Genomic DNA, 13,052 nt, shown 5'->3' with positions numbered 1-13,052 from the left:
TATTAAAATATATTTCATAATTTCAATGTCAAACGACTTAAAGACAGCAAAGTTTGGAGTATCAAGAAAATGAAAGTGACCGAATATTATATAACAACATGAAAGTGGATTTATATATGCTTGCTTGAAGTATAGGGCTACTCATAATAATACACACCCAAATATACATAATCATTTCATCATATATTTTTTCCGTTTACTCGTTTATCAATTCATCATACATACAACATGATTATGTTATGATGATAATGATGTTTTGAGTAGTGTGTGTGTGGCAACCATGGATGATACAATAACCTCCTCAGTATGTTCTTCATTTCTCTCTTGTATTAATTCATGTACGCATTATTGCATTTATGTAGTTTTCTTCATATCTATATGTTCATCATTTGCAATTATTCGGTCTAATTATTAGTTACTAGCAGCATCTTATATTCGTTTTCTTGCAGCCTTTCTTGGATACAAAAGTTTCGACAATCGAAGATGACAGTTTAGGCTCAAAATTCAACATTCTTTTAGGCCTCAAAAGTGGAACGGGAAACCCCAAAGTTCTATCCTTACTTTCTTCGATTCTTCAAAAATCAGTAGAAAGTAATGAATCATGGTTGCAAACAACACACACTAAAGATATACCTACGATTTTTCATGGATCAAGAGCACCTGCACTTACCATTCAACAATACATTGATCGCATCTTTAAGTATTCTAGGTGCAGTCCTTCGTGCTTCGTTGTTGCACATATATACATCGATAGATTAATTGAATCCGAAAATATCATCTTGACTTCCCTTAATGTTCATCGTCTTCTGATCACCAGTATAATGTTAGCTACAAAGTTCATTGATGAAGCGTAAGTCTTTTATCAAAATCCTAGCTATAATGTGTCTTTATCATCATTTTGAGATAAACTCGTGTTTAGGAGTTTGAGCTAGAACAAACTTATGACAACTATTTTACAATTATACTTAATTTTGTGTTTTGCTAAAGAAATTGCCCATTTGAGAGGCAACATACCCAAATAGTCATCTTCATAACCAAATGGGTCGAAGTTTTTTCACTTCTAAAAGCAAAAAACTTTGGTTATTTACATTGTAGATTCTTCAATAACGCGTATTATGCTAGAGTGGGAGGAGTAACAACATCAGAAATGAACAGATTGGAGATGAAATTCCTTTTCGGGATCGATTTTCAGCTGTATGTAAATCTTTCTACATTTGAAAGATACTGCTTAGAGTTGATGAGTGAGACTACAGGGGAGGTGATTCAGATAGAAGGGCCACTACATTCAATTCATGATGTTCGTGGACTCAAAGATAAGTGGTCGAACAATAAGATCGACACCAGTTATCATGCAACTATTGGTGTACATATTCATTGAACCAAACTTTTTGGTGTATTGTGTAAATTAGGATCGCATATTCGCATGGGTGATTAATGATGAATGATTCTTGTTGAACTAATATGAAACCTGTTGTAGCTGCTCATTTGAGCTAGAACAAATCATAAAGGAATGTTAATTGATCTATAAATTTGCAAAATGGCAGTTAATAAATTCATAATGTAAAAGCATATTTTTAATTAATTAACTTCTGCATTAGTGCCAACAGAGGATAGTACCATTTCTCTATACATCTTCTCTTAATAAAAAAATGAAGATAAATTCATCTATCGCTGCAAGTCGCTTGCCACTGGCTTGGTTAGTATCGTCAGAAAGTAATTTCGTATCTCGGGTAAAATTCGCTCAGCTAGACTATTGAACCTGAAAATTACATTTCAACTTAGCCACATATCAACCAAGATTAAAACTTAAGGTCACAAGGTGTGCAGGTGGAGTTGTACATACAAAATTTTGTCCTAATTTTGGTTGGTTTTTTACAAATAATTATTGTGTTAAATATGACAGTTATTAAAAACGTCGAAAAGTTGGAATAATATGAGATCATACCATGGTTTTAACTCTATTTGGAGGTAGTGTTCCAAAACAAAAAGAATGCATGCATTCTTTAGTGACTGAGCGTTGAAGGCCTCCGATAAGTCATACATCACAAGTATATTGTCGACCCGAATATCCTAACAAAAAAAGGTAGCGGAAACAATTAAATGCTAAGTAACATGCATGAGAATTGAGAAACACTAAAAACGATATGATGTTGATGTGCATATGTGACTCACTCGTGCAATAGTGTACTCGCAAAGACGCTTTAGCCCATCAAGAAGATATTGATCAGCAGCAATAAGATCTTTAGCATATCTCATATTTACCTCAACCGATCCTGTGTATATGTACCTGTAAGCAAAATATTATACATAGAAAAAAGAACAGGTCAAGTCAAAACTGGAAAGTCTAGTATGGATATAACCAAGTCTAGAGCGAGGACACGTTCAACCACACACGAAAACTTCATTAGAGGTGGCAAAATGGGCATGATGAGTGACTAAGCAAAAATGGTGAAATTTGGTTACAGATTAAGGATGAGAACATATTGGGTTGACCCCCAACACTTTTGCTAAAGCAACCCATATACATTCAATAAATAAAAAAGTAAAGTACCAATATATAATTTTTCATTTTGCTAGAATAACATAAAAAGATGAGAGATACACATGATGTACCTCATCATTAGCTCAAATGTTTCCCATCCAATATTTGGAATCTGAACATCTTTAGCATCTTTTTCCTAATAAAACAATGATCTCTAAATGTCAGATACAAGATGACAAAGAAAAAACTAAACATGTTTATCATTTGAAACGAGTGTGACTAACCCTGTAACCACCATCAAACATGGCTCGGAATGCATCAGAAGAAGCAAGCAGGCATATTCTATGTGCATAGAACCGTTGGCCTGATACCAAAATTGCATAATGTTTACTAAACTTACAGTAAAGTTAATACAATAATGTTTTGGTTAAATAGAAAGTAATTCACCTTCGATGAGAAAAGTTACATCAGAAAGTGTAGGGTTGTTCACATACTGCTCGCCCAAATATACCTACAACATGAGTTACTTTAGTTACTAAGTGAGCCCTTGATAAAAATATTTAAACACAAAACTCATCCTCCATATTAAACATTTCATGATATACAATATCTTTATACCCCTATTAACAAAAAGAATCATATGGAAAGATTAACAAAATAAAAAAAGATAAACCAACCTGAGATACTGGAGATGAAGGTTCTACATTCATGGGAGAAAGTGAGGCAGCCTTTTCAGCCAATTTAAGCAAAGCCACACAACTATCTTTTCGCTGCTTTGTTGAATGAGTTGATTCTAACAGCTCCAAAAGTAAATCCAGTCCTGAAAATGAGATATGATATATAAAGAACACTTTCCATATATAAAACAAAAAATGGGATATGGTTTATAAAACATAAGAAACTAGAAAACTATAAAGGAAACAACTCGATAATCAACGAAGCTGCCTTTTTTACTCATATAGCCTTTTAAACCGTTAAGTTAAAAGATCCTTTGTAATACAGAAGTTTCTAAACTCGTATTAAAGATAATGACCATTTAGAACAAATATTATACAGTGATTTGTTTCTGGATCAGGTGACACGTCATGATTAACCCATACCAAAAATACCACATATTGGCATGTAACCCAACCTATCCAAAAATAGCATTCATACGCAAATTACCATTGTTATCGACAAATATTGGTTTCTGGTCAACAGGTGAACATATATGAGCGAGAGCCAAGGCAACACGTCTTTTAACACTTTTTTCGGCACTACGCAATATGTACAACAAATAGCTCAATACCTGACAAGAAAAGCATCATATCAATTTACAACAAATCACAAAACTTAACATGTTACAGACACACTACAAATGATACAGACCTCAAATAAAGTGAATAAATGCATTTAAATATGTGAGGGATAGAGTTTTTCCTTTCATAGAGATAGAAGAAGATGGAAAACATAGAAAACTATAAAAAGTAGTTTTAACTCTAAGTTAAAAGAGAATCAATAATAATTACCCTGCCATTAATCTTCTCCTCTAATCTTTTCAAAGTCTTTGCTACACAATCTCGAGTTGGCTGCACAAATAAAAATTAACTCATAATTTGTGTACAGTAAGAAAACTAAAGAAAGAATCATTTGGTAAAAAGTATTGATTGACTTTTTTATTAAAAAAGAATAACAATTACTTGAACAACAAATTCACCATCAAACAGCTTCTGAACACCACCAAGCCTAATTAGATCAGCAACATTGTCCTGCACCAAGTTTTTTAATAAGTTGTAAGATACTCTGTATTATCTAAATATTACCTAAATATATGATATTAACTCTACCACACGTATAAACTCAAGGTTACCTCATTATCTGCAAGACCATACAAAGCAAATGCAGCATTGTGTTGCAGAGTGCCATTCCTAGACTCGAGAAGCTTTAACAATGGAGCAATGCCACCACAATGGGCTATACCAGCTTGATTGTGAGTATCCTATTAAATGTTTGAACATGGGTACTCCATAAAATACTAATAACAAGTACATTTAGATAAAAACAAGACTACCTAGATAAAAAAAAATTTCAAAATCAAATTATTTGATTCATGTTGTCTGAGAACATCCAATTATTGAATTAAAAATGCTTCCGGCATAAAATTAGGCTTGTGACGATAAAAAAGCTTTTAATGTTTCAGTAAATTATTTAAAACTTCATACTTTTGAAATAAAAAATTTACATTGATAGATAATCTCTTGACCAGAAATTTCTTTTGTTATAATACCAAATTATTTCTCTAACAAGTCCAAGACATATTTGTAATGCTGTTATTAACACCTAAACACAGTCCAAGCATAATCAATCAAGTTATCGTATTACACTTTGACACACTTCATGGAGAAACAAATAAATATTATAAGAATAATAATAACAGAATTAAGAGCAATTACATTAAAGCAAAAAGACTGAAATTTCACTTAGTTGAACACTGAATATGAAACACTAACATTATATGACTAAATACATAATTACCTGTGCCAACCTTCCAAGTGCAAAAGCTGACATTTCCTTTAGTTGGGCTTCTGGAGATTGCAACATCTCTATTAGTGGACCAACAGCACCTCTTTGAACTATGTGCACCTGCAAAAGCATGCTCTTTATTTATTATGCCTTAATGTAGACAACTGAAGATTAACCAAATCTTAGACATATAAATGGTTGACCAGTAATATCATTTTCTTATATTTGGCTAACAGAAATACAAAACACTGTAAGCGGATGGATGAATAGCAGTTCAAGAAACCTTGCAGTCCGTATCAGCAGCAGCAAATTGTCCAAGAAGTAATGCAGCTTCTCTTTGAGTTTCAGAACAAGTTGAGCTGTTGACAAAGTATACATGTTTTAGAGCATATGGTATTGTGATAATAACTTGTACTTCATAAACTGAAACAGTTATTTCTTCATTCTAAACAGCAAAAGTAAAAAAGTAAATCTCTACTTAGTGCAGGAAAACATGTCGGCTTTTAGCAAATGTTTAGCAAACCAAATCACTCGAGTTATAGTAGAAAAAATTTATAATACCTAAGCAATTCGATTACAGGCTGCAATGCTCCAGCAAGAAGAACTTGTTTCTTTATGCTTGGGGATGAGTGAACAAGATTGCCAATTACACCAACCTAATATAGCATTCAGAAGTTATTACATGAAAAGTATAGAGCAAGACCAAATATACTCATTCAGTCAAACGTATAATGAGATAAATGTATACACACCAGTTGATATATAAGAAATGGTAAGGCAACTAACCGCTTCATAGTGTATGGCAACATCTTCTGATTGAAGCATTAAAACAAGAATAGGCAGAGCATTACAATCCACAATCTGCAGATAATTCAAATTTAAAAGCTTGTTATGAAAAACAGCTCTTGTTCCATAAAAACAAGTTCAACTAACACATAAAAGCATTAACCTGTGTTTTGTTGTCATCATTTTTAAAAGCCAGTGTACGCAAAGCCCCTGCTACAGCTCTCTGCACTTTTACATCAGGGGATTCTAATAATCGAACTAGTGGAGGAATGCCACCTTCAACCCTAAACATGAAAATATGGTGAGAAATTAGTACAAAAAATACCTGAGTTGTAACCCCAAAGCATGCAAGAAAACAAACCTAACAAGGGTCTTGATGTTGCCATTTTCATGAGCAAGATTAGTGATTGCATCAGAGGCTTTTCTTATGGCTCCATTGACTGCTCCGGAGTTATGGCCATCTGCGTGCCTCTTAAGCAGAGCTACAAGATGGGGTAAGGCTCCGGTATCAACTATAAGTTGTTGATGTTCAGGCTACAAAGCAATAGACATCGTTATTAGGTTTTTTAGTAAAAATCAATAATAATTACAGATTCAAGGTACCCCTCTCAACTTGAGGTCATGAGTTCAAGTCCTTGTGTGGGCATTATGTATATATCCGTGTGAAAAATTGTGTTTGGTGTGTGTGTGTGTGTGTTTGCCTTTCAAAATAAAAAGTACGGAGTAATAATTACAATTTAGTAAAACTTGGACATAAGTAGTCGTGTGTTATAATAATGATGTATTTATTTTATTGCAAGCAACTTATCACCATTTAAAACAGAGATTTATCAAATACTGCTTTATTCCAATTTGTGATGTTATAACATATTGCAAAAAACAACACAGCTACGTATAAAAAAATATCAATTAACGGGCATGTTTTTTAAGATAAATACCTTTATTGCAAGAAGTCCCAGAGTAAAAGCACTTCCTTTCTCTACCTCATGCTCGTAAGGCCTCGAGCCTGTAACAACCTCATTTGACCACTTTGGCTCTTGAAGATGCTGCACAAGTGCAGGAACAGCGCCGGATTCAACAATCAAGTTCACAACATCCTCTACATATATACAAAACATCAGATACAGAGTTTAGCCAAAAGTAAACATAAACATAGCTCATTAGCCAAATATAATCCAACTTTAAGCACCATAATACAAATAGTCAGCATCTACTCACCAAAAACACAAACTACTCAGCCATAGCTACAAACAAATTTATAGTTTATAATACATATCATTAAACATAATCGGTAACTAGAAAATATAAAAAGTAAGTCTATAGTATAACCAAAAAAATTCGGAGATACTGGCAGAAATGGCGAATTAAATGGAAAACAACAAATTAAAATATGATTCCCCTACTATCAAAAGAATAAACATACTGCTTTACATATATATAAATAAATATATAAATATATATCACACCATATCATATCAAATAATCTAAAACAGAACTTGTATCAGTTATTAAAATCAAGCTGCATATATACATACATATACATATTACGTTTTAAATTTATGCGAAGTATATATTATATGTATGTAAGCATATATGTGCATATACAAGAAATATTCGCTGACACGGTAACTAATAATTAAACAAGAGCTAAACAAATTATATCAGCAGAAATGAAACGAAATTAAAATTATAGACATAACGTACGAAATTCTATGATGGATTATAGATTATATTAATATATACTACAGTAATTTACAGATTTGTACCATCTTTCGCGAGTTTGGACAAGATATGAATAGCACGTTTAGCTAGGGCACGATCTGGTTCAGCCGATTTAGAATTTAATTCGAGTATTTCAGCCTGAGATTTAATTTCAGAAACTAGATCTTGTTCCGAAACGTCTTCAGGAGAATCGATAAATCGGTCAGAGATGAAATCGTCTTCAAGCTTCCTTTTCAAGCTTCGTCTAACGATGTTCGTCGGCTGTTCATGGCGTCTCCGATCATCCGCCATGAGAGATATACACAGATAGAGATCGATGCTGTGAGTGGACGAAAGGGGTAAATTGGGAAAGTAAAATTGCGGTTTACACGGAGAGAAAGTGAGAGTGTGAAAATGAAGTGTGGAAATAGCAATTTTTTAGCAAGTGAACTACGGAGTAAATAAAATTTGGAAATTTAGTTGCCCGCGTTAATGACTAATTATTGTTGTTCCCACGTTTTTTTGAGATTTTGATACTAACGTGCGCTCCCGCTAATAATCTGGCAAGTGAGATGCTAACCTGCGACGGATTGAACACTACAAGATTAATTTATTTTTATTAGATTTTTGAATGACAATTATCAGTTGCCGTTTGGTTCAAGTTTTTGAAATCCTAAGATTTTAAATACCATGGTATTTGAAATTCTAAAGAAACCGATTTTTTGAGATTTACTTAAAACCGGTTTCTTTGGACCACTTTAGGAACCTCTTTTTAATAAAAAACCGCTTCCATCCTTTGAAACCTCTTTCTCCTAACAAAAACATGTTCCTTTACTGCCACTTTAAGAAGCTCTTTTTTTTATTAAAAACCGATTTTAAACTTTTAGCACCTCTTTTTAATTTTAAACCGGTTCCATATTTCTATTTTTTTAAACCAAGATCAGATACGCAAAAATTAAAAGTAAAAAACTGAGTCAATTTATTTTATATATCTGTAAAGACCAAAATTCACTTTACCCTCACCATCTACTTTCACATTTTACATAGATTCAATTAGAAAACACAAAAAGACAAAAAAAAATGACACTATTCATTTGAAATTTTTTTGCAATTTTATCACAATTACCCCCCATTTTTACCTTATGTTAAATTTCACCCCCTTTTGATTAACTTTTTTACTTTCACCGACCCTCTAATTTATAAGATGTATATTAAACAAACTATAAATTTATCAAAATGAATTCGTAGATTAGTTGGTAAGGAGGTTTGTTGAAATTTAAAGGGGCGCAGGTTCGAACCTTGGAGTTGCGTTTTTTTTTTCTTTTCAGGCTACCGAATTTGGGCCCAGCGAAGCGGGCCTATCCGAATACTTGTTTCCTTCAAATTGAACATCACTCTCACTTCCACCATTCTTCCACCACTTACTCATTTTCTAAAATACTACAAACTTCCTTCATTTTCAGATGTCAAATCGTGACTTTTTTTCTAGATCTGAAACCCGCAACAGAGATTACATCCACCTTTGAGTGAACAAGATCTGAACAAGATTCGAAGATGACCTGCAATAGAGGTTTCGACCCAGATCTGAACGAACAAGATTTATGATGATGGTGAACAAATAAGTTCTGATTTAAAGATGATGGTGATGTTCTAGTACACAAAAGGTTTGATGTTTCAGCAAAAAGTTCCTACTTGTAGAATTTTTATATTTTAATCTTAGAAAATGAGCTACAATTTTTTATGTATAAGTTATATGTTTTGATTTAAAGATATGTATGATGTTATACATGTATACGGAGTATTGTACAAAATTGTTTATCATTTACTGTATTATGGATAATATGTATATATGTACTAGTTAAAAACCCGCGAATTCGCGGGATCCGGTAAAAAGTTTTGTTGTAATCAATAATACATTCAAGGTTTCGTATGTACTCGTATCTTTTACTTATATTTTAGAGTATATGATATGCAATAGACTTGAAAAAAGAGAATGATACCCTTCAAACTTTTTTTTTTTTTTTCGCGTGTCATGTCGCGGCTGCCTACCTGGTCCATGCAATAATTGGAAACATATACCTTTACCAACATGTTGTAGTACTAGGAAAATTACCCTTAATATTATTAATATAAGTTATCTAATATTGACATTCATGCTTCAAACCTCGTAGGAATTGTTATTCCATATGCATATGGTTTTACATTCAAATTTTAAACATAAGTTATACTCCGTATTATATTATACGTAAAACCCATTTAAATGGTTTGCAAGAAGGTGTTTGTGGACTGGTCCAACCTGATCCAAACCCGTTATTTACACTTGTTTACAACATCAATATCTAAAAGTACTTTCCAAACCATCGGTTAAAGCCTTACTGTGATTCAGTATGTTCTGGCTATTTTGACCACATAAGGTCAAACTGGCCCATTTATGTTGTCCATCTTTTATACTAAATGACATTAATAATCTATAAATGGTCTCACAGAGGAAGAGTGGTTAACCGCACTTTGTAGCAGGAAAATTACAACTACATTTTGGCTTTTTATTTGTTGCATACCACTCGTATTTTGTAATTATACATCATTTCATACTTATAGGATATAGATAGTAGTAACCTTGATATCAAAACTATACAATAGCGTTTAAAAAGTGATTTTAAAACTATACAATCGTGTTTAAAAGGAGACGACATTGTGTTGCTATTGTGCAGCTTCACTCCTTTTCCTTATTTGCTTGTTCGCCTTTTTTATCTGACATAAATAAACGAATCTTATATAAGCCGATAAAAAAGGGTAGAAAGGACTAAATCTCCAGCATGAACAGTACTTAAAAAGACAATATTTAGGCGTTCAAAATGGAACACCAAGAGGATTTAAAAGATATATAGGATAATAATCATGAGCATGGGTATAATCCTGAAAGGAACTTACCTCTATAGTGTAGTGACCCGAACTTTTCCATGTTTATATATATTAATTGAGATTGATATTTACATGATTAAATGTTTCCAACATGTTAAGCAATCAAACTTGTTAAGACTTGATTAATTGAAATATGTTTCATATAGACAATTGACCACCCAAGTTGACCGGCGATTCACGAACGTTAAAACTTGTAAAAACGACATGACGATATATATATGGATATACATATGGTTAACATGAGATTATGATAAGTAAGTATCTCTATAAGTATATTAACAATGAGTTATATACATATAAACAAGACTACTAACTTAAGGATTTCGAAACGAGACATATATGTAACGATTATCGTTGTAACGACATTTAAATGTATATATATCATATTAAGATATATTAATATATCATAATATCATGATAATATAATAATTTAACATCTCATTAGATATAATAAACAATGAGTTAACAACATTAATTGAGATCGTTAACTTAAAGGTTTCAAAACAACACTTACATGTAACGACTAACGATGACTTAACGACTCAGTTAAAATGTATATACAAGTAGTGTATTTAGATGTATTAAAATACTTTTGGAAGACTTTAAGACATATATCAAAACACTCATACTTAACGAAAATGGTTACAGTTACTTTTTCATTCTTTTCTTTCATCAAGAATTCTAGTCGTATTCTTACCCGTATTATACACAGCTTCAAAATGTACTTACTATGAGTATATACCAATAGGAACTAGCATGGGATTCCACTCTTGATTATGTCATGTATGACTAATCAATTTTAACTTCTACCATGAGCTAGTCAACTAACTAGAACTCCTTTTAACCCCACTCACCACTCACCAATTACCACTCATCATTCACTCCATTTCACTTCCAATTCTCTTTCTAATTCTCTCTCAACACCCACACACTATTATGAACGTATTTTTCCAGTAGTTAATCATCATCTTCATCAAAAATCACTTCAAGAATCAAGCTATAATCATCATAGGAAGAACACTTCAAGAACACTTCAAAAATCCCTTCAAGTTTACTAATTTACATCCAAGCTTTCTAATCCATTCCAAGTAATCATCTAAGATCAAGAAACCTTTGTTATATACAGTAGGTTATCTTTCTTATTCAAGGTAATATTCATATTCAAACTTTGATTCAATTTATATAACTATAAACTATCTTAATTCGAGTAAAAATCTTACTTGAACTTGTTTTTGTGTCATGATCCTACTTCAAGAACTTTCAAACCATCCAAGATCCTTTGAAGCTAGATCATTTCTTGTCACTTCCAGTAGGTTTACCTAATAAACTTGAGGTAGTAATGATGTTCATAACATCATTCGATTCATATATATAAAACTATCTTATTCGAAGGTTTAAACTCGTAATCACTAGAACATAGTTTAGTTAATTATAAACTTGTTCGCAAATAAAAGTTAATCCTTCTAACTTGACTTTTAAAATTAACTGCACACATGTTATATATCTTTATGATATGCTAACTTAATGATTTAAAACCTGGAAACACGAAAGACACCGTAAAACCGGATTTACGCCGTCGTAGTAACACCGCGGGCTGTTTTGGGTTAGTTAATTAAAAACTATGATAAACTTTGATTTAAAAGTTGTTATTCTGAGAAAATGATTTTTATTATGAACATAAAACTATATCCAAAAATTATGGTTAAACTCAAAGTGGAAGTATGTTTTCTAAAATGGTCATCTAGACGTCGTTCTTTCGACTGAAATGACTACCTTTACAAAAATGACTTGTAACTTATTTGTCCGACTATAAACCTATACTTTTTCTGTTTAGATTCATAAAATATAGTTCAATATGAAACCATAGCAATTTGATTCACTCAAAACGGATTTAAAATGAAGAAGTTATGGGTAAAACAAGATTGGATAATTTTTCTCATTTTAGCTACGTGAAAATTGGTAACAAATCTATTCCAACCATAACTTAATCAACTTGTATTGTATATTATGTAATCTTGAGATACCATAGACACGTATACAATATTTTGACCTATCATGTCGACACATCTATATATATTTCGGAACAACCATAGACACTCTATATGTGAATGTTGGAGTTAGCTATACAGGGTTGAGGTTGATTCCAAAATATATATAGTTTGAGTTGTGATCAATACTGAGATACGTATACACTGGGTCGTGGATTGATTCAAGATAATATTTATCGATTTATTTTTGTACATCTAACTGTGGACAACTAGTTGTAGGTTACTAACGAGGACAGCTGATTTAATAAACTTAAAACATTAAAATATATTAAAAGTGTTGTAAATATATTTTGAACATACTTTGATATATATGTATATATTGTTATAGGTTCGTGAATCAACCAGTGGCCAAGTCTTACTTCCCGACGAAGTAAAAATCTGTGAAAGTGAGTTATAGTCCCACTTTTAAAATCTAATATTTTTGGGATGAGAATACATGCAGGTTTTATAAATGATTTACAAAATAGACACAAGTACATGAAACTACATTCTATGGTTGAATTATCGAAATCGAATATGCCCCTTCTTATTAAGTCTGGTAATCTAAGAATTAGGGAACAGACACCCTAATTGACGCGAATCCTAAAGATAGATCTATTGGGCCTAACAAA

The 13,052-nt window shown here is 32.1% G+C and overlaps 2 protein-coding genes across 2 annotated transcripts; one reads left to right on the top strand and one right to left on the bottom strand.

Annotated features, from left to right (window-relative positions):
* Positions 1 to 249: 249 nt before the first annotated feature.
* On the top strand, positions 250 to 1,378 carry LOC139899320 (cyclin-P3-1-like). The gene is made up of 3 exons (XM_071882145.1): positions 250 to 304; positions 450 to 850; positions 1,096 to 1,378. Exons 1-3 carry the CDS (start codon positions 281 to 283, stop codon positions 1,376 to 1,378), a joined length of 708 nt encoding a protein of 235 aa, XP_071738246.1. The 5' UTR covers positions 250 to 280.
* Positions 1,379 to 1,517: 139 nt separating this feature from the next.
* LOC139899319 (ARM REPEAT PROTEIN INTERACTING WITH ABF2-like) lies at positions 1,518 to 7,885 on the bottom strand. The gene is made up of 19 exons (XM_071882144.1): positions 7,537 to 7,885; positions 6,709 to 6,869; positions 6,132 to 6,304; positions 5,934 to 6,054; positions 5,771 to 5,845; positions 5,546 to 5,640; positions 5,268 to 5,343; positions 4,997 to 5,104; positions 4,332 to 4,460; positions 4,162 to 4,230; positions 3,991 to 4,050; positions 3,647 to 3,770; positions 3,160 to 3,302; positions 2,930 to 2,993; positions 2,767 to 2,846; positions 2,614 to 2,678; positions 2,173 to 2,287; positions 1,946 to 2,070; positions 1,518 to 1,759 (listed from the first exon to the last, which is right to left on the bottom strand). Exons 1-19 carry the CDS (start codon positions 7,781 to 7,783, stop codon positions 1,666 to 1,668), a joined length of 2,124 nt encoding a protein of 707 aa, XP_071738245.1. The 5' UTR covers positions 7,784 to 7,885; the 3' UTR covers positions 1,518 to 1,665.
* Positions 7,886 to 13,052: the final 5,167 nt, after the last annotated feature.

Source organism: Rutidosis leptorrhynchoides, chromosome 3 (assembly GCF_046630445.1).
Source record: "Rutidosis leptorrhynchoides isolate AG116_Rl617_1_P2 chromosome 3, CSIRO_AGI_Rlap_v1, whole genome shotgun sequence".
Classification (NCBI taxonomy): domain Eukaryota; kingdom Viridiplantae; phylum Streptophyta; class Magnoliopsida; order Asterales; family Asteraceae; genus Rutidosis; species Rutidosis leptorrhynchoides.
Note: the sequence above shows the minus strand (reverse complement) of the source record. Positions and strands in the feature narration are given on the sequence as shown.

Bases quoted from the DNA above. Each gene is read 5' to 3' on its own strand.
- LOC139899320 (XM_071882145.1), top strand. From the start codon at position 281: ATGGATGATACAATAACCTCCTCA. The intron at 305-449 runs GTATGTTCTTCA...GTTTTCTTGCAG, and splicing joins ATGATACAATAACCTCCTCA to CCTTTCTTGGATACAAAAGT. The intron at 851-1,095 runs GTAAGTCTTTTA...TTTACATTGTAG, and splicing joins ACAAAGTTCATTGATGAAGC to ATTCTTCAATAACGCGTATT.
- LOC139899319 (XM_071882144.1), bottom strand. From the start codon at position 7,783: ATGGCGGATGATCGGAGACGCCATGAACAGCCGACGAACATCGTTAGA. The intron at 5,344-5,545 runs GTATTATAAATT...CTTTGTCAACAG, and splicing joins CCTGTAATCGAATTGCTTAG to CTCAACTTGTTCTGAAACTC. The intron at 3,771-3,990 runs GTAATTATTATT...TTTTCTTGTCAG, and splicing joins AGGAGAAGATTAATGGCAGG to GTATTGAGCTATTTGTTGTA.